We start from the raw sequence: 26,193 nt of genomic DNA, 5'->3' as shown, positions 1-26,193 counted from the left end.
CTTCATTTTGGTTCAGACAATGTTCTCATAGCCAAGGGGAACTCGGATCTCAAGCGGTGCCCAGGTCCATCCTAACCAAATGGCTCCCAGCAGGCAAAAAGGCCCACGACAGCAATTCAAAGTTTTCTACCCACAAAGGCAATGTGACTCATTTTATCTGACTCAGCCACAGAAATTGCCTTTCTCCAAACCCAGCTTTGCTCCCGCAGAAGCACAAGGAGCAGACAGCGGTCCTCCACCTCAAAAACAGAACATTTTGTCACCCTGGCACCAAACTTTGTTTCTCCAAAGATCCCACCCCAGCTTTGCAAAATGGTCTGTGCTTTAATCCACTCTCGCTCACCGCACCGTAACATCGCTTCACCCCATGGCTGGTTGCCTCACTCTGTTCGCTTTCAAACAAACAGTTTCCAAAAATTACATACATCCAGAACCAGAAAATGCAACTGCTCTGCAGGGTGCCCTGGCAGCCCACTGGCAAGAAGGCAAACAGTACAAGAGAAGCTCAGGAAGTGTAAATTTGGGCTACCAATACCAGCACACAAATCCTTCCATTTAAAATACTTGAGGATCTTTGATGCCAACATACAGTAGTCCAAACCTTAAAAAATGTAGTGTAGATCACTAATAAAAAAGATTAGGAAACAATGTCAGGGCTTCTGTGCTCTTAAACGAGCATAGGATCTCCTCAGTCAACAACCTCAGTTAAGGTTTTACAAGCCACACCTTTACAAGCAACAGAGAAGGCAGGTGTTGTGTAGGATGGGAGCTACAGACCTACAGATCTATACAGACCTACAGACCTATACAGACCTATGTATGGTGTCTGATGGCCAAGGTCCTTTGGTGAGTTATTAACAACATTAGAGGACATTGAATACCCTCCCAGCAATAGCATGCAGGAGTCCAAGGACTATGTCAGAACTGCCTGGAGTTGGACTCGATTATCCTTATGGGTCCTTTCCAACTTGGGATATTCTATTCTATGATTCTATGAAACCTGGCTCTCAGAACCAGATGGATATCCCTGAATTCCATTCTTGGTTGTCTTTGGGCAACCAAGAGAAACCCACGACTCTTCCAGATTTATACTTCTGTTTTTGAGAACGTAGGGGGGCAGAAGGAAATAACCCACATCCCTCTTCCCCTTTTTTCACCCGGGGAGCAGGCCGCATTCACAGAATACAGTAACAATCCTTATCATAAGGATAAATTCAGTGAAACTATGAGAAGAGCACCTGGGACTGGGACTGATGACACCGCTTAGCACGCTCAGAGGAAGATGTCAGCCACCAGAGCAATGGCTGCAGTACAACAACCTGACCAGAATTCACCAATGCCTGAGAAGCAGAGCTCCTGGCTTGCACAGAGCAGAAGAAATGGTGTCAGAAAAATGAAGGAATGGAATGGCCACTGGGGACTTGCAACCCTGGTGCAAGAACTTTGGCATTACCCCTTCGATGCTTAAGCCACTGAGAAATGCCCTCCAGAGCTAACAGTTTACACAGAATGTAAATAATATAAACAGCTAAGTGCTGGAGAGTGTAGATGTATACATGCAGATGTATGCATAAAAGAACGACAGAATATTTTATCTGTTTCACTCCGCACCATGAAAAGTAACACTACCACATAAATAAACAAATGTCAGCTCTCGGGAAACGCAGGGAGGCGGAAAGCACAAAAGCTTTCCTTGTCGTGTCCAGGAGAATAAATTTCTTCTCCACATGCACCCACACCCTTCAGTCCAGCTCAGAAATCTGGTCCCCACTCTCCAATTAGAAAATGCTGCTGCCAAAGATGCTTTCTCAAAAAGCAAAGTAACGCTGCCAGATTGAGCCCAAACCCTACCCCACTCCAAAGTCTCTCTTCTGCTGGTTTTAAACTCTCTGCTGGGAACAGACAATTATCAAATAATAGCATCAACAACATCAGATTATCACTTCAAGCTCTTTGATATGTTCTAGTGAACTCTGTTTCAAACCTTATCAAGTGTCAAATATTTACTCTGGAGCCCAGATATGTAAACGACCCATCCTGTGCCACCAAACGTGGCAGGCGTGCTTGTAACAAGAGCAGAGGGATCTGCAAAGCGAGGGGAACAGCCTGGCTATTCTCACTAGAGGAAGCGTGGGGACAATCTTGGGTTCTGCAGAACAAAGAGCACCCTGATAGCCAGAATTCCCCAGAGTATGACCGCCTTCATGCTTATCTATGCTAAGTTTTTTTTAACCTGGTGGAGCTGCAGCAAGGCAGGTGGAGCTCTACAATCCCCCCATGGAGTCAGAGATGTGTCAAACCCCACATCCTCAGCGTGAGACTCTCACACGCTCCCGCCTTGTGCCTCCTCGTGCCAGAGCTGCACTTCCCACAGCTGAGGCTCAGAACGTTGCCACGTTCCAGGACCCCACGCGCCTCCGATCTGCCATCTGCTCTCAGCAAAAGGCCTGAAATGATAGGAATAACCATCGGTGCAAATAAGGCTTCCACCGGATTTCCCCTTCAGAAACATCCCGCAGAGGATGGATCCTGTAGCCTCATAGATGTCTCTTCCCCATCTATTTATGGGCTCACTCTGCCTCATTCTTCCTGTTGCAAGTGCCCTCGGGATACCTGGAAGAGCACATTTCTCCTCCAGCTACGGGCGGAACAAAAGCAACACCCCATCATTTCCGGCCCATTGCTGCCCTCCGACTTTTTGAGACGAGGAACACAATGCTGGTCTACCTGGTGGATGCCCCTCAACCATCTGAATTCATCCTATTCAAACTTCACCTTTGCAGAGATGTTCTAAGGAGTGCTGAGAACACGTGCCTTCATTACACAGAGACGTGACGTAAAGCCAAAGCCTTTCTCTGCACCTCAGCGAGGCAGCCCTACAAAGCAGCCGTGAGGAGCGGCTGCGTGGAGCAGAGTGGGATGCGCAGTGACACCATCAACACGGAGCAGCTCCACAAACCAGCCGTTCTGCAGTGCTGAAACGTGGCTCAGCGCCCCATCGTCACGCTGGGTGAAGTCACACACCTTGTCAGCAGGATTACTGAATGCAAGCATGCAAAATGATGAGCGCTTCAGCAGAGCCTTCCTTCATCACATACATGCGGAACAGCACAAGGGCCGTGCTGGCATCATCATCTGGCAAAGAGCAGGGTAACAAGCCCTCTAAGAAACAGAGGCAGCCCCTCTGGTTGCTGAAAAGATGAAAACCTGTACGTGTTTTCTTTGGGGTTGTTTCACTTAGCAGTTTCAAGCAGCTGCCTTCAGCTTTTTCATAATAATAGTAACACATAGTAAAAAAAAAATAAAAAGAACAACACACAGGCCTGTTGCCTGACTTCAGAAAGAGGAGTTTTCTGGGACGCACATTGTTATGCAAAAGCCTTATTGTTTTTTTTCTTCCTGTAAGACAAGTGCAAAGCATTTCATTAATATGCACTGGAAAAATAAGATAACGGCCTTCTTGATTGTGACAAGGAATGCAGGGAGATGCAGTCTGTACACTGAAGTCAGGTGGAAGCACCCCAGCTCCCCTTGGACACAACGTTACAGCATTGGCGCTGATGTCACCACTCCACTCAATGCAGCAAAAGGGGCGAAAGTAACCACGGAGATCCTGGGTTAGGATCGGTCAGGCACTCAGAAGGACAGGTTCATAGTAGGGAGCAGCGTATTTTGGGCTGCTCATACATCAGCCTCATGTCTGTCAGGGCTCTGAGCGCTTCATGTGTGCCCAGGATGGGCTGGGACACAACGCAGCTCATCCTACAGCAACAGGAGATGGGGCTGAGACACATGAGTGACTTCCAGCTGAAAAAGGTCAGTGCGTTGTCTGCAACCTGGAGAGACCTTGTAACTCGGTCGCTGGGCGCCGCCATGAGCTCTGCCCACCTCAGAGGTAATGAGGTTAAAGGACACAATCAGATGCTCAGCCTGTCTAATCTGAGGCATAAATGTTGACGGAGCCAACGCGGACGCAGCAGCCAAGCGCTGCCCCAGCGGCACACAGCTGCCCCGGCCGCCTCAGGCTGCCCAACGCCCTGGGACGGAGTTGTGCACGGAGCTCAGACCACATTTTCACATCGCTAGAGTCTGGGCGTGGAGCTGCTGAGGCTGTCTCTGGCACCACACGCCGGGCTACAGCCCCCACAATCCCAATTCCGGGAACGCGGGACTCTTTTCTCCAGGCCCAGACCCCTCACCCCTCGCCTCATGCTGCAGGGCACGCCGGGCCCTGCCCCACCTTCGCGCCTCGCCCGAGGACCGGCGGGGGCTCGGGGTCCGGGGGTCCGCCGAGAACCGCCTCCCGCCGGTAGGGGGCGCTGTGACTCACCGCCAGCAGGGCCGAGGCGCGCTGCTCCCCCGCCGGCTGCTCCCCGTTGATGCCGCCGTTGCTGAGGAGGTGCTGGTGGTAGTCCGGGGGCGCGGCGGCGGCGGCGGCAGCGGCCGGGGCGGCCGCGCCGCCTCCTCCTCCTCCCGTTGTTCCCGCGGCCGCCTTGGGGTGCTTGGCGGCTTTGCGGGCTCCCTGCCCCTGCTGCACGAGGTGGAGGAGCTGCAAGGTGCTCTCCCGCTCGCGGTCGGAGCTCTCGGCGCGGCCCCGCTCGTAGCGTCCTTCGCAGCTGAGGTGGTGCTGGCGGCAGACGGCGATGCGGGCCCGCAGCCGCTCCACGATGGCGCTGTGCACGCGGGGCGCCGCCGGGCCCCCCCCCAGCAGCCCGGCCGCCAGCCCCGCGGCCTGGGGGGGAGCCGTGTCGCCCATCGCTCGCTGCCGCTCCTCGGCCCTGCGGACGGGTCCGCTCCGCACTCACTGCCACATGGAGGCGGGGGGGGGGGGGGGGGTGTAAGAGGCGGGGGCAGCGGCCCGAGTCCGGGGGAGGGCGGACGGCCCCGCGCCCCCCGCGCACCCCGCCCGGCCCCCGGCGGAGCTCGGGGCTGGAGGAAGGGAGAGAAGAGGGGGCCGCTACGGCCGTGCCACCATCGGGGTTGGGCAGCCCCAGCCGAGGGGCTCCGGTGGCTGAGGGCTGGGGGAGAGGGGGGTCCGATAGAGGAAGAAAAATAAAAATCAGAGGAGCCGCTGCCTCCAAAACGAAGCGCCGGGCGGAGGAAGACTCCCCGGGGAAGGAGTGGGACCGGGCAGGTTTACTGATTTTATTTTATTTCGGGCGCGGGCGGGGGTTATTTCTTGAAGTGGAAATTGATGCGAGGAAAGGAACCGCCGAGCGCGGCCCCGGCCCCCCCCGAGGTGTGGTTCGGAGCTCCGCCGGCTTCTCGGCGGTGAAGCCCGCGGTCCGTGGGTCCGGGCTGGGCTCGATCCCGGTCTCGGTCCCGTCTTTGTGCTCTCGCTCCGCCGCTCCTCTTCGGGCTGCGCCCGTCCGCCGCTGCGGGGTTCCGCGGGGTCCCGGAGCGCTGCCCGCCGCTGTGCGATCGGTTCTCGCGGCCGCTGGGTAAAGCCGAAGCGCTTTCGGTGCTTATTTCCCCCCTTAGCAATAACGAAGCGAGCTACAACCCCGGCAAAGAACTCCTCTCGCGTACTTTCCCATAGACTCCCAGACAGCGAACAGTTTCGAGTACAGTTTCAAGAAAAGCACTGGAGGCAAAAAAAAAAAAACAAAAAACCCGAAGCAACAAACGCTGAGCCCCTCTTCTGCCAGCGATCACAAGCGGAGAGTTGCACTTACAAACTTGCAGCCTTCTGCCCCCCGAGCAGTCCGGCCGCTTTTCCTTTGTGTTTTTGTATATCCCATCCCCGGCTGCGTGCCGCGCTCCCGCCGCCGCCTCCTCCTCCTTCTCCTCCTCCGCCGCCGCCGCAGCCCGCGGCCGTGCCCCGCGGTGCGTGCGGGGCTCTCGGAGCGGGCCCTGCGGGGGCGGGGGGCGGGTGGCGCGGCGGCGGCGCCGCCGGGGCCGGGGCGAGCGGCGGAGCCTCCCAGCGGCCGCGCGGGGGACCGGACCGAGGAAATCCCCCTTCGCCGTGCGCTCGCTCCGCCGTACCTGGGTGCCGGGCCGCAGGGCGGTGCGAAGAGCCGCCTGTCGCTCTCCTTCCCTCCCCCGTTGGCCGGAGCTAGCGGCGAGCGCGAGGGAGTTGTGCGATGTACCGCGGCTCTGCCGGCTGGATCGCTCTGGAACGGGTGGTAGAAAAACAAGCGTGGGGTCGGGGTTGGGATGGAGGAGTTGCGGCCCCGAGAGGAGTTACTTGGGTGCCCGGCACCGGAAAAGCCGCGGGCACGGCGCTGCTCCTGCCCCGCTCCTCATTGGGACCGAGGGTGGCCGCTGAGAGCTCTGACCCTGCGGGCGGAGTTCTGGAGGTGGGCTGTGTTAGACGGGGGGATCTCCAGAGATCCCTTCCGACTCCTACGGCTCTGTGTTTCTGTGAGGTGCAGAAATAGCTGGGCCCGGTCAGGTCTGTTAATGCAACACACGGTTGTGCTGCCCGCGTTCCCAGTCACCGCTCTGGGAATAAAAGTGGCCCCAAGCACAAGGAGACACAGCGCTGATGCGAAACCTCAACTTGGTTCTGCAGTGCAGCCCATCAGAAAAGCTCACGTGTTCCATCGCAGCGTCCTGGGATCCAGGTCCTCCTGGATGCAGAGGACCTAACGCCAACCCTTCAGCTTCCAAACTCACAAATCCTTTAAATACTATCGGTGAAATGACACATTCCTTGAAATTCATTCCAAATACACAGCACTGGGTTTATGGGGGTTATCCCCACGCTGTTTGCATAACCCCCCATGTCTCCAGGTGGATTTTCAGGATCTGAGTGTTTATGCAGTGCAGAGTTTGTTCCCCAGCCAAAGGACAGGTTTGGGGATGTGCTACATTCAGAGGAAGGCATTATTGCTAACAGGAAAAAGGGATTTTTTTTGTCTAACCTTGAACAACTGAGGAAGAGTGGGTTATTATTTGATACATAACGGTAGCATGCATCTGTTGAGAACAATGGGCTGGCAATGTTGGAAAAAAAAAAAAGGGGGGGGGAATTTTGTACAATAATGGACAATGTTACCTTTGCTTCGGGCCTCTCTGGGGCTTTTTTTTCACTGCTTATTGCTCAGCTGTCACTGCTGTGCAACAGTGACACAAATCCCGTGCAAAGGAAGCAGGGGTGTTTTACATGATGCCTTGGCTGAGGTCTTCAGCGTTGCAATGAGACTGAAGTTGGTGGTGTTGCTCGGGGAGATACAGGGGCAGCTTCAGGAGTCCTTGCCCACAAGCTGCTGTAGGGCTCAGAGAACCATCTTTCAAAACAAAGATTTCTGAGTTGTAACTTTAAGATGTTTAAGATTCACTTTTTTTTTTTGCCAAGCAGCATTTCGTGTCTTTTGTGGTTCAATATAGATAGCTGGCAGGGCTGCGCAGCAAGTCCAATATACAGCAAATGCTGCCCCTGCTGTCTGAGAGGAGGAAATACTCAAACCCCATCGCTCAGCCGTTCAAGTTTTTACCGGGACTCTGCCGAATGTTACCAGCCCCTGGAAAGCAGTACCAGTTCTGAAAGGGCTCGTTGCTTTCATAAAATCAGCTGGCTCTTAGCACCATCAGACATCACTTGTGATCGTGTCACATGCATTGTAATAGAAGCACACAAGATGGAACATTAACGTAACAGATCCTGAATAATTGATCACTTTCTTTCCCCCCCATCTGCCAACAATAACATGTGGCCTCTTGAAATGCTGTTGTAATCTCACGTGAACTGTCATGCTTGAGTATTTTGCTATGTGAATTTCCTGCTGCTGTCGAAGGTCTGGGTTTCCTAAGTCAGCACCCCCTCCAAATCAGCAAAGCACTCACCATGGAAGTCCCACTGTGCTGATTACGTTCCGAAAAGTGAAGGAAAAGACCATCACCTATGTCAAAAACCTATGTCACTTAAAGAAATTAGTTCTTGCTGAAATCTGGGCACATACTCTGTTCATCTACGTTTAGCAATCATGTATCAAATGACTTCAGTTGTATTAAAACTCTATTGAAATGGCACATGCTTAGTTTTAGTGCCGCAGAAAATTCTGCAAACCGGGGCTCTCACTTTACTATTAGTAAAGCCACTACTTGCTTTTCAGTGAAGGTTCTTTGCCATTTGGAACGACTGCAGCTACAAACATACGTAGGCATGCTGAGTATGCCATACAGCTCGCCTGCAACATTGCTAAGCTTCAGAGCAGAGCTCTGAACTGACTGCAGCTGTGTCAATTTCCTTGCCCTGAAAGTTTGGACATGAGGCTCATGCGTTATTGCACTGTGAACTGTACAAAAGCCATCTTCAATACACCTGGGTTTTTAATCAAGAATATAATCCCTAGAGAAATCTAAAGAAACTGTGCGCACATCTTATGTGATAAATAGCAGGGAAAAGAAAAAAGCACACAACAAAAACACACATCATCCTGTACTACCTAGAAAAAGACCAAAATTCATGTAAACCAAACAGGAAAGTTTATGGAACGAAGAGGGCATTGTCAGGTTCCTTTAGTACCACTTCACACGCTCCTCATGCTATCCCTTGGCTGTTCAGTCATGTTTTCCTACATTCTTTTGTCTGGTCTCTAAATTCAGGTTAGAAATTGATATTTATTATTTCTCAGAGCAGAATCAGCAAGTAATCTTTTTAAAGTGCATTTCATGCTGGCTGTTTCTCTTGGAGCGGTACTGTATTTGCACGCGTTTATCTAACACACCCACTCTGTTTATCCAGGAAGACTTAAAGAAGGATAAAACTACAAGCCTTTATTTATCCAAATAATAGTAAACTAGAAGAGCTAAGCATGGGAATTGCCTGTAATTCCCTGCTGAGCTACTAGAAATAGCTGCTTTTGGGAAACAGGAGAAGCCTTCACCATGTTTAAGAAATACAGTATCAGCTATCTCCTGTTAGCAACGTTTGCCATCCTGTTTGATTCACAAATGATTTTATTTCTGAAAAGAGAGGGACAAAGGGAGAAGAAACACTTCATACTTCCCTGCCAGTATTGGACATAGAATACACACCTTCTCTCCTAGAAGTACATCATGTTTGGAAGGCTGATCCTATGCATAAATATAACGTGGAATTTTATCATTATCGTAGTCCCAGGCTACGGAACTTCAACTAGAGCAGATGATTGAAACCCTACAGGAACTAAAGCAATATCCAAGTATGATCATTAATCACCTGCTCAGGTTCTAATCACATACTGATCTCTCCTCATTGTTGCATTAAGACAGGCACTTTATCTTAATTAGAGCTATGACTTCAAAAAGTAAAGACAATTAAAAATGCCCTATCAGAACAAACGTTATATCTTCTCACCCACTAAATTCACTCAAAGTCTCTGAAGTGGAAAAGAAAGCATGAAGGATGGTGAGATCTCTGACCTCTCCCACTAGTTGTTATTTGCACAGAATTTTTCCACTACAAATATTCTTATCTCAATTGCACATGAAAACCTTTCTTGGTAGGAGCCCTCTTTGCACTGTGTGCTACGTAGCACTGAGCAGTTACAGCTTGTCCTGCAAAATCCAACCTGAATTTTTACTTATATGGATCTTCTAAACAATTCTTCAGGGTTTTTTTTTGCAAGAGAAGATGAATGTAAATATGTCATAATGATACCTCACGTTCTCTGCCTTGTAGAAGCTCCTCAGGTGAAACAGCAGCCACAAAAATATTATCACTTCCTCTAATCTTGGTGAGAGGAACATCAAAGTCTGAGAGATGGTACACATACAAACATTTTGTCAGCCCCCTGCCAAGCCATGTCATCAGTTTCCTACTGAAATAGAAATCAGTGATGTCAATTCTAGGCATTTTCTGAGTCCAACTAGTGATGTCACAGGCAAAACTCAATCAGCCTGTGAGGTGCTTTTTTTTTTTCCAAGAACTTTTGCAATTTATTTAAAGAAAGAAAAGCATAAGATCTTGAAAAAAATGCCTGCAAGCACAAGGAAGAAGTAGATAGCTCAAACTTCTCAGGCAAGCAAAGAGGAGGTGAGAAATATCATCTGGGATGCAGTAGGTATACAAGAATGCTCAAAGTACATGATCAAAGTTAACCACCAGAATAATTTCTGAATTTTCATTTTCAATCAAAATGTATGTTTTTTTCAAATATTAAGGTTACTTATCAAGCCAAAATTTCCCAAACGTACTTCTGATTTTAGTAGCATTCAGTTTAATGCTACTAAACCACTACGGGGCCTGTCCTCTTCAATATCTTTATTGACGACCTGGATGAGGGCATTGAGTGCACTCTCAGTAAGTTTGCGGATGACACCAAGTTGGCGGGAAGTGTGGATCTGCCTGGGGGTTGCGAGGCCCTACAGAGAGATCTGGACAGACTGGAGAGCTGGGCTGCAGCCAATGGGATGAGGTTCAACAAGGTCAAATGCCGGGTCCTGCACTTTGGCCGCAACAACCCCAGGCGACGCTACAGGCTTGGGACAAGAGTAGCTGGCAGACTGTGTAGAGGAAATTGACCTGGGGGTATTGATTGATGCTCAGCTGAACACGCCTGCGTGGCCAAGAAGGCCAATGGCATCCTGGCTTGCATCAAAAATGGTATTGCCAGCAGGAACAGGGAAGTGATTGTCCCCCTGTACTCAGCTCTGGTGAGTACCTCCACCAGAGTACTCTGTCCAGTTTTGGGCCTCTCAATGCAAGAAAGACATTGAGGCCCTGGAGTGGGTTCAAAGAAGGGTGACAAAGCTGGTGAGGGGTCTGAAGCGCAGGTCTTATGAGGAGTGGCTGAAGGAGCTTGGATTGTTCAGTCTGGAGAAGAGGAGACTCAGGAGAGACCTTATTGCTCTCTATAACTACCTGAAGGGAGGTTGTAGTGAGCTGGGGGTCGACCTCTTCTCTTGTGTAACTGGTGATAGGACTAGAGGGAATGGCTTCAGGCTGCACCAGGGGAGATTTAGGCTGGATGTTAGGAAATACTACTTTTCTGAAGGAGTGGTCAGGCACTGGAATGGGCTGCCAGGGAGGTGGTGGAGTCACCAATCCTGTTGGTGTTCAAGGAACGTTTGGATTTTGTATTGACGGACATGGTTTAGTGAGAACTATTGGTGATAGGTGGATGGTGGACTGAGTGATCCTGTGAGTCTTTTCCAACCTTGGTGAGTCTATGATTCTGTCATTCAGTGAAATGTGGCAAAACAAGAAATGTGACCATTCATTTCAATAGCAATTTTTTAACACAGAAATTGTTCTCTAGAACTTTCAGAACATTCAGAAAGCAGCACAATTTATTACTATTTGGAAAGATCTGAGAGAGTGCACTTTGTTATGCAGTACGAGATCCACTTCTTGCAAACCAGACTTCCTTCATGAGAGTTAAGTTACACCAAAACAATTATTTTAAAGGTATCAACAGAAGCATAGAGATTTTGTTAACAGAAAGAACTATGGCATCAGCAGGCACTGCTTTTCCTGAAAGGGATATGCTTGAGAGTGACTCCTGGGTACTTGTAGATTGATGGGTGTGTTTTCATTAACATTCCCTGAAAAACAGGGATGGACAATGAAAGAGAAGAGTTCCTTCAGCTTGGTAACCAGGGAAATAAGTATGATATACAAAATCTTAGAATATTTACATATCTAACTGACAATTAAGGTATGAAAATAGTATCTTCACATATAAGTTAACAAGTTTGAGAGCAAGTCTCAGTATCTTTACTGAAATTTTCACCAACATATGTGGTGCAATGGAGAACAGATATTAGCTCACTCTCACACCACTTAAAGCCACTGCTGAGTTTCAACCCCTTAAAATATGAAAACAGTTCATCACTTACAAGGAATGCTGGAAAAAGGCTACTACTGAATAACAAATCTAAGTTACAGTCCTACAGAAAAAAGCCAACAGATTTTGACCATGATGTGGTATGCCTAGCAGTAGTTGCCTAGCTGGTCAGCATGTTACCAATAGAGTGGAACATCAGACATGAGAAGCTTTTATGGAAAATATGTGAGAAAAAGTTCTGAGGAAGCAACTTGTTAAAAAAATCTAGGGGGCTAACAGCATCATCTCTTTACTGAGTTTCTCAGCTATAACAGACTAACAAGAATATGTGCATACACTGCAGGGTCTAAGAACAGTTCCTAACAGGACTCAAAACCATGCACCCTGCAGCTTCTGTTAGGTTACGTCAATTTAACTTTATATGCAGCACACAAAATACCAGGATGGAATAGCCAATAGAGTACCTAACCCTTCCCAGTCTTCAAAGTCTACTCTACTTGCCCCATGGTAAACCATGCATCATGACTCTAGATAACTCCTGCTTTCTGTTGTCAGATTACACTGGAAGAATTCTTGCTTAGCTTGCATGGTCACATTAATCCATTATTTCTATTTTTTTTAGTTACTGCAAGTTGTTGCCATTATGTTTGCACAACACAATTTGTCATTTAAGATCTCGGTAAGTTGCCTCAGACAGCATCAGAGAGAGCAGTGTGGGGCCAAGCGTGCACCTAGATGGCTATGCCAGCCTCAGACCCTGTGACACCAGTTATGTGACTCATCACCTACTCTCTAAAGAGGAACGACTGCTGTGTTGCAAATATAGTCAGGATTGCATAACATTTCCCCTGCTGCCTTACAACAGGCTATAGTGATTCCTCACAGGGAAAATAAGTCTTTGCATTTGGGTCCTTTTCATCATAACTATTATTCTAAATGGTTGGACTTGCTAGTGAATTTACAACAAGCAGCAAGGAAGGTATGATGCAAATCATATGTGTTCCTGTGTAACATAGACTTACCTTTCCAAATATTCCCACTTCAAAAAGTCTCAAGACCTCCTACCTTCCCAGTGATACAGCTCAGCATCAACAGGCAGAGCTTTTGTTTCACAAGTAAAAAGATACTGATCTGTTATTTTTAAGAATAAAAGGAAGCCTGAAGTGAACAATGCCACAAGAATGGAAGGACTGATTTGGTAAAACTTTAAGTTATTATTCAGACAGATGAAAAAAAGATATAGGATATTCTTAAGCATTAGTTTACAGACCCACGGATTTAAGCATAATAGTCTTTTAGATTATTAGAATCTTGAAAAACAAGCAGAGGTGAAGTGCATACAGATAAAATAGGACATTCAATTTTTTACAAGGTATCTTTAAAAGAGCTGTACGTTCACTTAATCAATTTTTTTCTTCTTGGAAACTGTCTGCATCATTCATGAAGTTTTCAAGATCATTACATTTCTGCAAATAAAATAAAACTTGTATTACTTTATCAAGGTATAACAAATTGTGCGAAAAATGCTTTCTATGTTTCTCTTCAACACATTAAGAAGCATGCCAATAACAATTCAGAAGCAAAGATATCTGAAAGCTTGCTAAATGTACTCCAAGTTGTCATAGAATGGCCTGGGTTGAAAAGGACCACAATGATTATGCAGTTTCAACCCCCCTGCCATGTGCAGGGTCGCCGATCACCAGACCAGGCTGCTCAGAGCCACATCCAGCCTGGCCTTGAATGCCAGCCTGGCCTTGAATCTTAAAATATTGTTCATCAAGTGTTTCTGAATAAATCAAAGTACTCCAGTGTAGAGAGAAAAGTGTTCTTGCTGTGCCTCATGTATGTTTCCAGCCTTCAGGAGTTACCGCTTAAGTTTGTTGTGGTGCTGCTTTCAAATGAAACAGGAGTCTGCCCAGCACAGCCCCAAGATCATGCAGCTCCCAGAAAGCTTGATGGCAGGAGCTGACAAAGCTGTGTGTGAAAGCAGCGGGCATACATGTTTGAGAGATTGAGTCAGCAGAAGTGAATGAACAGTTAGGCTAAGGTATAATTAGTAAAAAACATTAACTCAGAAATAAACCATTAAATCAATTAAATTAAATCTTATCTCAGTTTGATTTTATCTGCTTGAGAAACAATAAATCAAGTAACTCAGTTATACCTTCTGAATCCACCCCGTTTCTTCCAGCTGGCTGAAAAGTCGTTCAACTGTGTCTTTAACTGGTTCATCCTCAACACCGTCCAACTTGGTAATGGAGCTGCACTCCACATATAACTTGTACTTAAAGTGCTTCAAATTGTGATAAACTTTGGTACGATTTGCACACACTGCGCCGACCTTCAATACCTACATCAAAGTAAACTCATCAGTTTCTCAGGTAGAACAGTGATCATCTTGAGGGTATAAAGGATGGATTAGTCAGCCTATCTAATAAAATGTTATCTGTCAGTCTGGGAAGATTTTTTCAATAACGAAATAAGTGATGCTACGTGCATAAAAATAAAATGCAGATTTCACTATCACTGCAGAACAATTTTGTTGCAAGCAGGCAGCAAGCAAGTCTATGCAATGGCAGATTATCAGCACTGTTTTCTTGCAAAACCTGTACAAAGTTCTGTTTATAATTAATAGCATCTCTGTTGTCTGCAAGAAGAACTCTATAAACTCACTAGCATTTTAGGTGACCATCATACTGTGAAAGCAGAGAAACTGCCTGATGACTTTTGCTTTGAAAGTGCAGGCCTGTTCTAGGGACAGGAAACACCAGTTCCAGTGTTCTGTACACTGAATAATATATAGGTTTTTTTTCGTACAGACATATGAACATAGATACATACACAAAAATGTATTAATAAATATCTATATCATAGAATCATAGAATGGCCTGGGTTGAAAAGGACCACAGTGCTCACCTAGTTTCAACCCCCTGCTATGTGCAGGGTCGCCAACCACCAGAGCAGGCTGCCCAGAGCCACATCCAGCCTGGCCTTGAATGCCTCCAGGGATGGGGCATCCACAGCCTCCTTGGGCAACCTGTTCCAGTGTGTCACCACCCTCTGGGTGAAAAACTTCCTCCTAATATCTAACCTAAACCTCCCCTGTCTGTGTTTAAGACCATTCCCCCTTGTCCTACCACTGTCCACACTCCTGTTTATACACTCCCTTCAAGTACTGGAATGCCACAATGAGGTCTCCCCAGAGCTTTCTCTTCTCCAAGCTAAACAAGCCCGGTTCCCTCAACCTTTTTTCACAGGAGAGGTGCTCCAGCCCTCTGATCATCTTAGTGGCCCTGTATATGTTAGTCTAGGTCTGGCTGGCTTTTGGATTCAGATTTTCTACCCTCCAAAGTAAGAGAATTAATACATGAATGAAGAAATTTAGGTCTTCACAAGAGAAACTGATATAGCATTAGTAAGAAGAGCCAAAAAACACTGACAGAAACAAGCTTCAAGGGCAACATTGTTTTGGACTGATGTTACATCAGTCCAAAGTTTGTTACATCTTCGAGAGTAACAAGCAGGTAAATGGCTAAAAGTCAAAATTCTTTGCATCAGTAATACAGTCTGCAATGGTGTTACTGCTTCACAACACACATGAAAGTTTCAACTAACCACTTTCTATACTGCAAAACCACCAGTTCTGAGGCACAACAGCAATGTCCTTTGTTGCAGCTGCAGGTAACCATTTGAATATTCTTTTTAAAATATTAGAAGTTATCAGTTTAATCAATGCTCACATCCTGCATTAGGAAACTTTCCTAAATGCATGATCAAATGGCTGTGTCTGTCAGCAGCCCCCTCTAACATCTGGCCTTTTTGTACAACCTCACCCTGGCTGTATCTACTGACAGGAACTGACAGAAAAGCATATTTTGTCTACATAATTTTTATAAATATAAATGCAAATTTAAGGTTGTGTATTTTTTTAAATACCTAAATGTACTTTATTTCTCAAATATATTAATCAGCAGTTTTGGTGATATAAACAGGTGAAATATCACTTAAGCCAATAGAGGCAAGCTAACTTAAAAGCACATTCGATCTGACCTAAAATGTCTATAAACAGACAAGTTAAGCAACTTGAGATAACAAAAGATTGCTACTACAGTGTAATTCTCTTGTAATCATGTCTATGTACCCATATGCAGCTCCACTTTCTAGGCATGCCCAAAGCTGAAAAGCTAAGGCTTGTGTTTGGTGCTATTGGTGCTTCTAATGAGCAAGACGTAATAACCAAGGCAAAACCTTGACTTCTTCAAATTTCTAACATGTCAAATAATTAAGCAATCAAAAATCGAAATGTGGTGTTTCATAGGGTATTCTATAGCTTCTGAAGTATTCCAAGTAATGAAGTGTGGTGTCTGGAACACTACTTGATAGAAAATAGGAGATAGAATTCTGCATTCCGATAGCCTGCCTGGCCTATTTCTTGCCCTGTGATAACAGCTAGCAGGACATGTTTTGGAACGTGGATAAGACACAGGAAAAAACACCAGAACGTACATGTATTACCACACAACTTCTAGCAGTCAACGATTAAGAAATTCTATATCACCCCAGTTATTATATTCCATAGCTTGGAATGAGTTTCCCCAAAAACCTGTCTAATCCCTTCTAGGAGCCAATTACATTTTTTTTTGTTCTCCAGAGTACCTTGTGGTAATGAATTTCATGGTTTATTTTTGTGTGAGGTGTAAAGAATTTCCAGACTGGAGAAGTGCCAGACGAAAAGAGAAAAAAAAAAAAAATCATACAATTATAACACATTACTTACTGCGTTATAAAGCAAGAGAGATTATCTAAAAATACAATGTTATTTCAGAATGCAGCTTTGGAAAGAATCTCAGTACTGTACACATTCTAATTTGTTCCCCCTCGCAGTCCTCAGTGACTCTATCCTAATGCTTAACTTATCTCCTCAAGCTGGCTGTATCAGCCAAAGCTGTGTTAAATCACTTTGTATGGAATGCAGAAGCATAGCCTGACAACAGCATAACATGTAGTGACTGCATTCATGCCCTCTAAGCATAGATATGAATAGAAATAGAACGACAGGTCTGAGAGCAGAAAACAGTTCATAATCCAGGTGACACAGGAACAGAGAAATGTGGGGGACACCTAAACTGTTCAATTCTCTTTGACCGTGGAGGGATGAGAATTGGCAGCTACTCACAACAATCATTGCAAGCCTAAGCAAAACTAGAACAGCTGTTTCTCTTCAGGCCTATTGGCAAAGCAGAATACTTTAGAGACGAGAGAAAAAGGAAAGTTTTATGCAGAAGAAGGGTTGGAGGTCTGTTTTTGTTCTCTACACAACCACTTTTCTTGGGTACTTTCAAAGAAAACTTTAGAAATAGCCCAAATAAGTATTTCCATTCAAACTGATCTGGCAGTTCTGAACTGCCTTCTTTCAGTCGATTATTTTCTTGAAGTGTCAGTTTTATGTAGCTCCCTTAGCTCTTTTTGTTCTTTCTTTTCCCTCAATTGGCAGGACAGGCTGATCAATGCACTCCTAGAAGAGCTTTGAAAACCAACTTGAAAACAGTACCTTTAGCAGCCTCAATTACAGGTCACTACAGGAAAATGAATGTTGCATTAGCAAACCATTAGTAAAAATTACTGCAAAGTGCTCAATCACTCTCTCTCCTGGGTCTGTCTATTCTCCAGCCTCTGAGCTACATTGAGTATGCATGTGGCATCTCACCAGATGCTGGGCTATGCAGGATAAAGAAAAATCCTCATCTTCTATTGAAGAGAATAAAAATGAGCTAGAAAGAAAGTTTAATGTTCAGTGTGACATTTCAAGTGTTTTCCAAAGTGAAGAACAACTGATGCAGGAGAACATTTGGACAGTAATACAGGGGTTTTTACCCAGCTTCCAATTTAACTGTGGAAATATCAGTAAGATGAAATTTCTGCATTAGTCCACTTATTATTTCTGCTCAGGTAAAGTGCACACTTCACATAAAAATAGATTTTTAAATTAGTGATCTTTCTTGCATTGAGGTCTCTAGATGTATAACAACGACTGTACAAGCAAGATGGCTTCCCCACATTCTAAGGACTTAGTGTTTTCCTGCAATAAATAAGGGGAAAAACCAAGTTCTTAATTATCATGCAAACTGATACTAATCAAAGCAATATTAAGAACTACTGTTCAGCAGGTTCTGAGATCAGTTTTAAGAAAAAAAACCTGCAGCACAGGTTTACCACACTACGCATGACTTGCGGAGCCCGTTATTGTGACATGATAATCACAATGACATCCCTCAAATGTTCAAGTTAGAATGTTGGCAGAGATGCAAACAAGCTTCAGTAAGGTGTACTTCAGCAAGGTAAGCTTCCAGTTTGTTGAGGACTTTGTGTAAGAAATCCAATCACACCCTATTTCAAAACATGCTGTGCAAACATCTCGTACTGACACTTTTGTCTTTTCAGCAAGTACTGAAGTGCTTCATCTGTGTCCTGAAATCATTTTAGATGTACAAAGTAAAGGAATACACCTTCTACATGTCCTGAAAGAGAAGAAAAGCAGAACTTGGGCATCAGCTTGGTACAGCAGTATCTTATACTCGACAAATTGTGTTTTGAGTTTATCATAAGAGGTCGGGAATTACATTACTTAGGAAGGCCATATGCAAACATAATCATAACAAATGCCATTAGCTGGAGATCCCTGAATACTGGTAATACCCAAGTGTCTTAAAACTCAAGGTCTTCAAAAGTCTCAGCCCTGAAATGTAAAACCTAGAAAGGCTGCCTAACGCAACATTATGGAACAAAGATAAATTTTCTTCCAAGAACATAATTTAATCCAACATATCCTAGTGAAGGCAACAGACTGGAAAAAAAGATGCAAGACTACTGAAAGGGAAATGTTTTCTACCTTGAACTTGTTCTGCAGCAAAGAAAAGGTTCTAGTAGAAAACACTGAAGTAGTTAGAAACAAGCCTTCTCAAAAGAAGATAAACAATTTCAAGTGTCAGCAAAAATGAGACATCAAGATACTTTCTCCCGAGTGAACAGCTACATGGGGAATGGCAGATGTGAAAACATCTGAAGAATAAAGCAGTAAAATCCTGAGTAGGCTGCACTTGGATGTTATGGTGACAGTGGCACTATTTCACTCTGCGTTCTGACCTACAGCAAACACGCACAGTAGGAACACTCCAAAAGTACTACAGTAGGCATGGAATTAGCAAACCCAGTGACCCAACATAGAATAAACCTTTTGGGCAACAAAGTAAAAAACACAGCCATTCAATGGAGATGATTGCCCATTACACAGAAAGTTGCTTTTATAATGTTTCTGAAAGCTAATTAATGCAAGACTCCCGCTGGGAATGTCTTAAGGGCATTATAGGCACACCGAAAGGTAAAGGGCTTTCAAGTCATCCAGTTTCATTGAAAAGCCATTCTGATATTTAGAACAGATGCAACTCTGAGGCAGATGTCATTCCTGATTTAAAGCCTCAGACTCCTGGTGCAAGGGAGATAGGATCTACTCAAGATTTTTTTTTTAAAGTCACAGTATTTCTCAGGTACTTGCTAAAAAACCAGGAATGCCAGGCACATTCAAAGCAACACTCCGCCCTGTAGTTTTTTTTACTGCTATAGATGATTCTCATTTCTTTAAAACACGCTTTAGGATTTTCAATCATCTACTGAATGTTCTCTGACCACAAAAAAACTACTGAGAAATAACAGATGAGTGCTCATATTATAACTTCAGTTAGTAGGCAGATCTTCATATGTGCTGTCAGCCTCGATGACACACAAAAGACAAGTGTGCTCAGCAGGCTATGTAGGATACCATGAACCCAGAGAGCTTCCTTCCTCTCCTGAATACAACTCAAACTACAGAGACTTGAAACAGAAGAAAAATTGAGATTAATGTTGATTTGGATTGAATGCAAAAACGATCAATGAAACCAATCTCATGCCAGTTAGACAAAACTAATGAAAGAACTACAGGTCTTCCATCAATTTTCTTCTTATGGATGTAACATGTGGTAGAATTATGCTTGTAATAGAAAACAAAATAAGTAAATAAATAAAGCTAGGTTTAGAGTCTTTTTTTTATCATGAAGTTCAGCTCACAATTGGATACACTTACTAGTATACTTAATGCAGTGTAAGTACACATGCTGTAATAGGTACTAATATTAAATGGCAAAACAGCTGAAAACAAAGTTATTGGGGAAAAAACAAAAACAAAAACCAACAATTTATTTATTTGGTAAAACTCATTTTTATGTGAGGTTATTTTTTTGAGACCTTTTCCCCAAGATGTAGGGACTGGGGGGGGGGGGGGGGAGGGGGTCAAAGGAGAAGTGTCCACTCCTCCTCACTTTCATAAGAACTTCCTTCACAACTCCTAGCTAAATCCAACTGCAAAATGGCTGTCACATTTTAAAAATGAAGGGGAATTTAGACTTAGAAACACAGTAGCTGACAGGACTTCTATTTGTATGATTTTGCATAACACTAGACAAAGCATTAAAAAAATGATATAAGTTGCTTGTTTGAAATTACCTGTTTGTCATCTGACATGAAGTCATCTGCTTCCAGAGTTCTACTATTATAAAGCTTTCCAAACAGTAGCACATTAAACTTACAATAACGATTCATTTCACATGCCTGACAAGACATATTCGATGGATTTTTCAAGGTTATGAGAACACCTGGGTAACAATCCACACGCTCCTGAAAAACACATTTCAGATAACATTAAAGAATTTCCATGAACTTGAACAGGTTGCTAAGTACTTTCTACTCACACAGAATTAAAGTAAGAGAAACGAAGATTCAAGTCTGAAATCTTTTGGCATTCAGTTGGGAGCATGTACCTTCTCAATCGTTTTCTAACACTTCAACACTTCTCTTTAATTTGGCTTCAGTTCTAAAGACTTGCTCCTGCATCCAGGCCTTCAGTTCTCTTTCATGCCTCCCTCCCTGTTGGTTTTTTGGAGGGTGTGAAGGTGGTTACTCTCTCAGTTGACCTACTTCAAATAAATGCACTGTACCTCACCACTGGCCCATACTTCATTATTAGGGGGATTATTAGGTCAACACAGCTGTAACACTAATAGTATTCTACTAATTCATATACAGTGACTAGGCTACTGTCTAAAGGCCTCATATCTTTGAAGCTGCAGTAGATTCACGATGAACACACTAGTTGTTCTTTTTGTTGGAGGAAGATTTTAATTCTGTTAGAACACTGAATGATTGCCAAGAAGTCCTCAGAAAAGCACCTGGTGAAGTTAGCAGAAGAAGCACTGAGGTCACTGAGAACATACACATATGTGGTTATGGTACTGCTACTGAGAATTATACTACTGAAAGAAACTGCCAGTAAAAATATGATCTGGAGACCACTTCACTATTGTAGTTACAGCAGATGCTACAAACCTTGTACCGGTCTTTCCAGCGGCTTCTAGAGATTAAGTTGTCAAGGCGGGGCTGAATGTAACGGTCATCCAAATAATGAAGTGAGAGCAACATATCTTGTGCATACTTCTTTTGTCTTGTTCCATCTGTTCAGCAACAGTCATTATTGATTGGCTGACCATCATATGTTGTACATATTTCTTCAAGTAAAATTTTCAAGGACATTATGCTTCTGTATATTGAGAACCATGAATGATTCTAATAAATTACTACTGAATTTACTACTGTTATCCATGTAAGTGATCCATGCATCTTTGATCACAGAATCATAGAATGGCCTGGGTTGAAAAGGACCACAATGATCACCTAGTTTCAACCCCCTGCTATGTGCAGGGTCGCCAACCACCAGAGCAGGCTGCCCAGAGCCACATCCAGCCTGGCCTTGAATGCCTCCAGGGATGGGGCATCAACAGCCTCCTTGGGCAACCTGTTCCAGTGTGTCACCACCCTCTGGGTGAAAAGCTTCCTCCTAATATCTAACCTAAACCTCCCCTGTCTGTGTTTAAAACCATTCCCCTTTGTCCTACCCCTATGCACCATCGTAAACAGCTGTTCCTCATCCTGTTTATACGCTCTCTTCAAATATTACAAGGCCTTCTGTTCTCCAAGCTAAACAAGCCCAGTTCCCTCAACCTTTCTTTATAGGAGAGGTGCTCCAGCCCTCTGATGAACTACTTATTTATTTTAAAATTACACCTCACAAGAAGTACATGAATAAACTCTACAATCATGGTTAAAGTGAAAAACTGTCAACCCAAATGGACAACCACTCACTTGAAAGCATTTAAAAGAATGGAAAAGGAAAATTTAAGAAGTCTTGCTTTTCACCCAATTTGTGTAAAGTATTTCTGACTATAAAGAGAAGGTTGTAATCCATGAAAACAAACTGCTCTGACTTGCTTCCCAACAGAAATTTTGACAGTACTCCTCTCCTCCATCACTTCTAAGTAACACACAGAAGGTGACCTTTACCCTTCAGCAGCAGTCACATGGCTGCTGTTGAGCAACAAAAACAGTTTCAAATGTTTACTCAAGCAAATGAAATAAAGTATAAGAAGATAAATGAAACAACTACTCCACAGTTATCTCCCAGATACGTGCTAGACTCTAGGATTTAAACAGGACTTCCACAGCTACAAGACAATTCTTACTGCCTCAGGCTTTAATATGTGCAGACATGCAAACTCATTCAGTTACCTTTCCTAATCTTTTAGCAATAGCATTAGCAAAGGAGCAAAAGAGAGAAGGTCCACTGGCTGTCTTAGCTTTCTATATAAAAACTGAGTTGTCATTGTTGTTATAACTACTTACAATCTACTGTTCTCACATGTATGTTTTCAGTAAGTCAACTACAGTGAAAGCTTGAAAGACTGTGACAGATTTTTAAAATGTTCATAATAAAAGGCAAGTCTAACACTAAATTAGCTGCTGTTAATTATTTTACACTGAGACACCGACTTCCATGAACTCAGAAAAGTTCATTCTGTGTTTTGAAAATGTGTCGTCGGTTATGCGAGGTCACGCTCACAGCATATGATATTCCTTAGAATACAACCTCTAATTCATCCTCATAGCTGATCTGCCTCCCTTCAGCACTTGGCTGATGCTTTCCACAACCTGACACTGACAGTCCATCTCCAGAGCATCCATGTGGTGCCTCTGAGCCTACTTGTGGAGCTGCCATTTGGCCCCACCAGGCCATGTGCTGAAAGCTGCTTCCTCTGCCAAGAAGGACTGCCTGCTGTTGAAATTTACCTCAAAGAACAACTGTCAAAGAAAAAGAATCAAATATAGAATAATTGTCGTAACTAAAATCATCTGTTAATTCTAAGCATGCACTACTGTATTTGTAATGTGATGTACTTACCATACAGTGAGCTCAGAAAAGTGTCATCAATTGCATTTATGAGGAAAGCCTTTACTATTCTTTGGAAATGTTCATAAGGGCTACTGTGGCAAACTGGGAAAAAAAAAAAAAAAACACAAAAAGAATTTCTTTAAAAAAAAATGAAAAACGTGTCAGCAATCGTCAGATTTTTTTTTAATGACTGCAAATATAGAATTTTCAAGTCATTTACGTATGGGACTAAAAATAATGTTAATGTCCCATATCCAAAATTCTCATTTAAGATCTTACATTTAAATAGTGCTTCTCATCCCAGTGATCTTAACCAATTTTAGCACATCCTAAAGTCACACCTCCTTTCATCACGAGCCCACAGGAAGAACTACAACCACAAACATAACAAATTGTTCTATGCATAGCAGGAATTACTGCAAACCACAGAAGGTTGTGATTTTTTTCCTAACTTTCTTTCAAGTGCATACAATTCTGCTCATATCTTAATGGGGAAGAAGAACCAGAATTGCTAGTAGCTACCTATGATAGCAATGACTATCACACTATCCTGGCAGTACAAACCTGCTTCTAAAATAACATACACAAGAGGGGAAATAGCATAAACTTCTGGCTCAGGCTTCTCACCAATCCAGACACCAGTTTTACAGGAATCTGACCAATGTGAGAGGCATTCTGACTGTGCAATTGGTCTAAAACTGAGCAGAGAATTCAGAAACCTCAACAGCCTTAATGCATGAAAAAACAAAACAAAACAAAACACAACACCAACCTCCTCCTGCAAAACAAACAAACAAACAAAAAAACCCCACAAAAATCAACAATAAAAAAGCAGAAGACCCAAACTAACTGAAAGACTCCTATGTTACTCTTCAGAACAGAATTCAGTCAGAATTAATGCATCTGCTCTTGGGGTATATATCACAAGACGGAGGTTTTGTGTCTCAAAAAGAACAGTTCCATCCTAAAACAGACCAATTAAAAAAAAAAAAAAAAAAAAAAAAAAAAAAAAAAAGAGAGATCACTGTAACAGTGTTCCCCTTTCTCTCTTCCAACATATACCCTCCCTTTAACAAGATACAGAAGGACTGTAAAAGTTTACTGTGGAAACCGTGACTACTTTCACAATAAATGAAAGCCTTTCAGGAATGTATCCTTTTAAACTATCATACCCTGTTAGGTAGCACTATTTTGTATTTAGAGCCCACGAATGCTTATTTTGGCACTAAAAGAAGGTTGTAGGTATAGAATTGTGACACATTTTTGTCTTACAGTGTGGGACGTAGTGTGCCAGCAATTCGCGATTTGATACATTTAGTTCTTTCTGCCTTGGATGTTTCTCACTCTCAACGTGCTCCACGTTGTCATCATCATCTTCGTCATCATCAACTATAAAATCTTTCAAGCTCCCATTGTCAGTTTCGCTGCCTTCTGATGTGAGGAGCAATTGGCAGAATGGTTCCTCTTCTATTTCTGCTTTGCCATCAGAATCCTAATTGAATTTCAGAAATTATTTAAAAGCAAATAAATTACTTTCAGTGCTTGCACTAAGAAAGTGTTACACCTACTGGACAAGGTTTTGAGCTACTAATAACACCAACTGTTCAGTTAACAAGAAATAACTTATTTCCAGAAATACATTTTTCTGTGCTATGTGACAATTACTTTCCACTTAAATCAGCCCTTTGCATGTATCTCACTCCAGTTACATAGACCAAATAGGAATCAATAGCATCAAGTGAACCTGAGCTATCTAAGTTACTCCAAAATATATTTTGTGTCTTGAGAAAAATCACAGAATCATAGAGCGTCCTGGGTTGAGAAGGCCCACTGTGCTCACCTAGTTTCAACCCCCTGCTATGTGCAGGGTCACCAACCAGCAAACCAGGCTGTCCAGAGCCACATCCAGCCTGGCCTTGAATGCCTCCAGGGATGGGGCATCCACAGCCTCCTTGGGCAACCTGTTCCAGTGTGTCACCACCCTCTGTGTGAAAAACTTCCTCCTAATATCTAACCTAAACCTCCCCTGTCTCACTTTAAAACCATTCCCCCTTGTCCTATCACTATCCACCCTCATAAACAGCCGTTAAAAAATAATAATACCATACCCTCAATAATAACAAAAGAATTAAAAAATAATACCATACTCTTCTCACATGTCTATTCTTTACAGAGAACTGAACACCAAAGATGTTTTTTTTTTCCCCTTCTGACTACACAGGGAGAATATATAAAATCACAGAATCATTGAATGGCCTGTGTCAAAAAGGGCCATAATGATCATCTAGTTTCAACCCCTCTGTTGTACTTAGGGTCAATACCTGCATTCTAAATTGCTCAGTCAACTGAATGAATGAAAAACTAAGGGGGAGGGGGAGGAAGAAAAAAGAGAAATTTTTAAATCCTCAGCAATCAAAATTAAACTAAAACAAAAAAGGTTTTCTAGATGATGATTTTTAGCAGTTGGTATTATTATTTAGTTAATAGGTAACTACCACTGAAATGTGATAGGGTCAGTAATTTCTCAGGAATAAAACCAAAAGCAAAGAAAAAATCCTACTGATTCCTATCTCTTACTCATCATCTTCCCCTGAATTCCCAGGGAGACCGATTTTCAACAACAAAATCCAGACCTCGCAGTTTTCACTCCCAGAGCAGCTCCGAGTCACCCGCTGTTTTGCGAGGTCCTGCAGCTTTGCCAGCACTTCCCGTTTCCTCGTAGCAGAAACATTTTCTGCAGGGCTCTTTTTACCAAACTGCTGTTCTTGGGAACTCTCATCTTCATCGATCACACAGCGGCGTTTAGCAAAAACTTTCCTAACAAGTACATCGCTGTCATCACTGTCCTCACTGTCCTCCAGCACGGAGCTGCTGAACCTTTTACGCTTTCCAGGCACGACGCATTCATCGTCACCATCCTCCGTTAGTTCCCCACCGCGGCTTTTCTCCTCCTGGTCGGAAAGTCTGCCCTTCACATCACTTTCATCATTTTCACCTTCTGACACGGCCGACTCCTCCTCCTCCGAGGTAAACGAGGATTCCTCATCGCTGTGGAACAAGATCAGTTCCCTCTTAGTGCGTCTCCAGTCAACTCGGGATTTGGACGGCGGCTCGGCTCCCGCTGCCTTGTTTCTCGTTTCATATCTTCTGACGAACGTCTCCATG

At 44.0% G+C, this 26,193-nt stretch overlaps 2 protein-coding genes across 2 annotated transcripts in view; both read right to left on the bottom strand.

Annotated features, from left to right (window-relative positions):
* MAML2 (mastermind like transcriptional coactivator 2) overlaps positions 1-4,988 on the bottom strand; it is a 209,100-nt gene extending 204,112 nt beyond the window's left edge. The window contains exon 1 of the mRNA XM_085216326.1: positions 4,331-4,988. Coding sequence (XP_085072452.1) covers positions 4,331-4,756 — 426 coding nt within the window. The 5' untranslated portion in view covers positions 4,757-4,988. The remainder of the gene's footprint in view (positions 1-4,330) is intronic.
* Positions 4,989-5,131: 143 nt separating this feature from the next.
* Positions 5,132-26,192, bottom strand: CCDC82 (coiled-coil domain containing 82). The gene is made up of 8 exons (XM_085216327.1): positions 25,662-26,192; positions 24,301-24,520; positions 23,038-23,130; positions 21,132-21,256; positions 20,253-20,423; positions 13,879-14,064; positions 5,986-13,180; positions 5,132-5,584 (listed from the first exon to the last, which is right to left on the bottom strand). Exons 1-7 carry the CDS (start codon positions 26,190-26,192, stop codon positions 13,118-13,120), a joined length of 1,389 nt encoding a protein of 462 aa, XP_085072453.1. The 3' UTR covers positions 5,132-5,584; positions 5,986-13,117.
* Position 26,193: the final 1 nt, after the last annotated feature.

This window comes from Meleagris gallopavo, chromosome 1 (genome assembly GCF_905368555.1).
Source record: "Meleagris gallopavo chromosome 1, MGAL_WU_HG_1.1, whole genome shotgun sequence".
Lineage (NCBI taxonomy): Eukaryota > Metazoa > Chordata > Aves > Galliformes > Phasianidae > Meleagris > Meleagris gallopavo.
The sequence above is the reverse complement of the archived record's forward strand: the minus strand, read 5'-3'. Positions and strand labels throughout refer to the sequence as shown.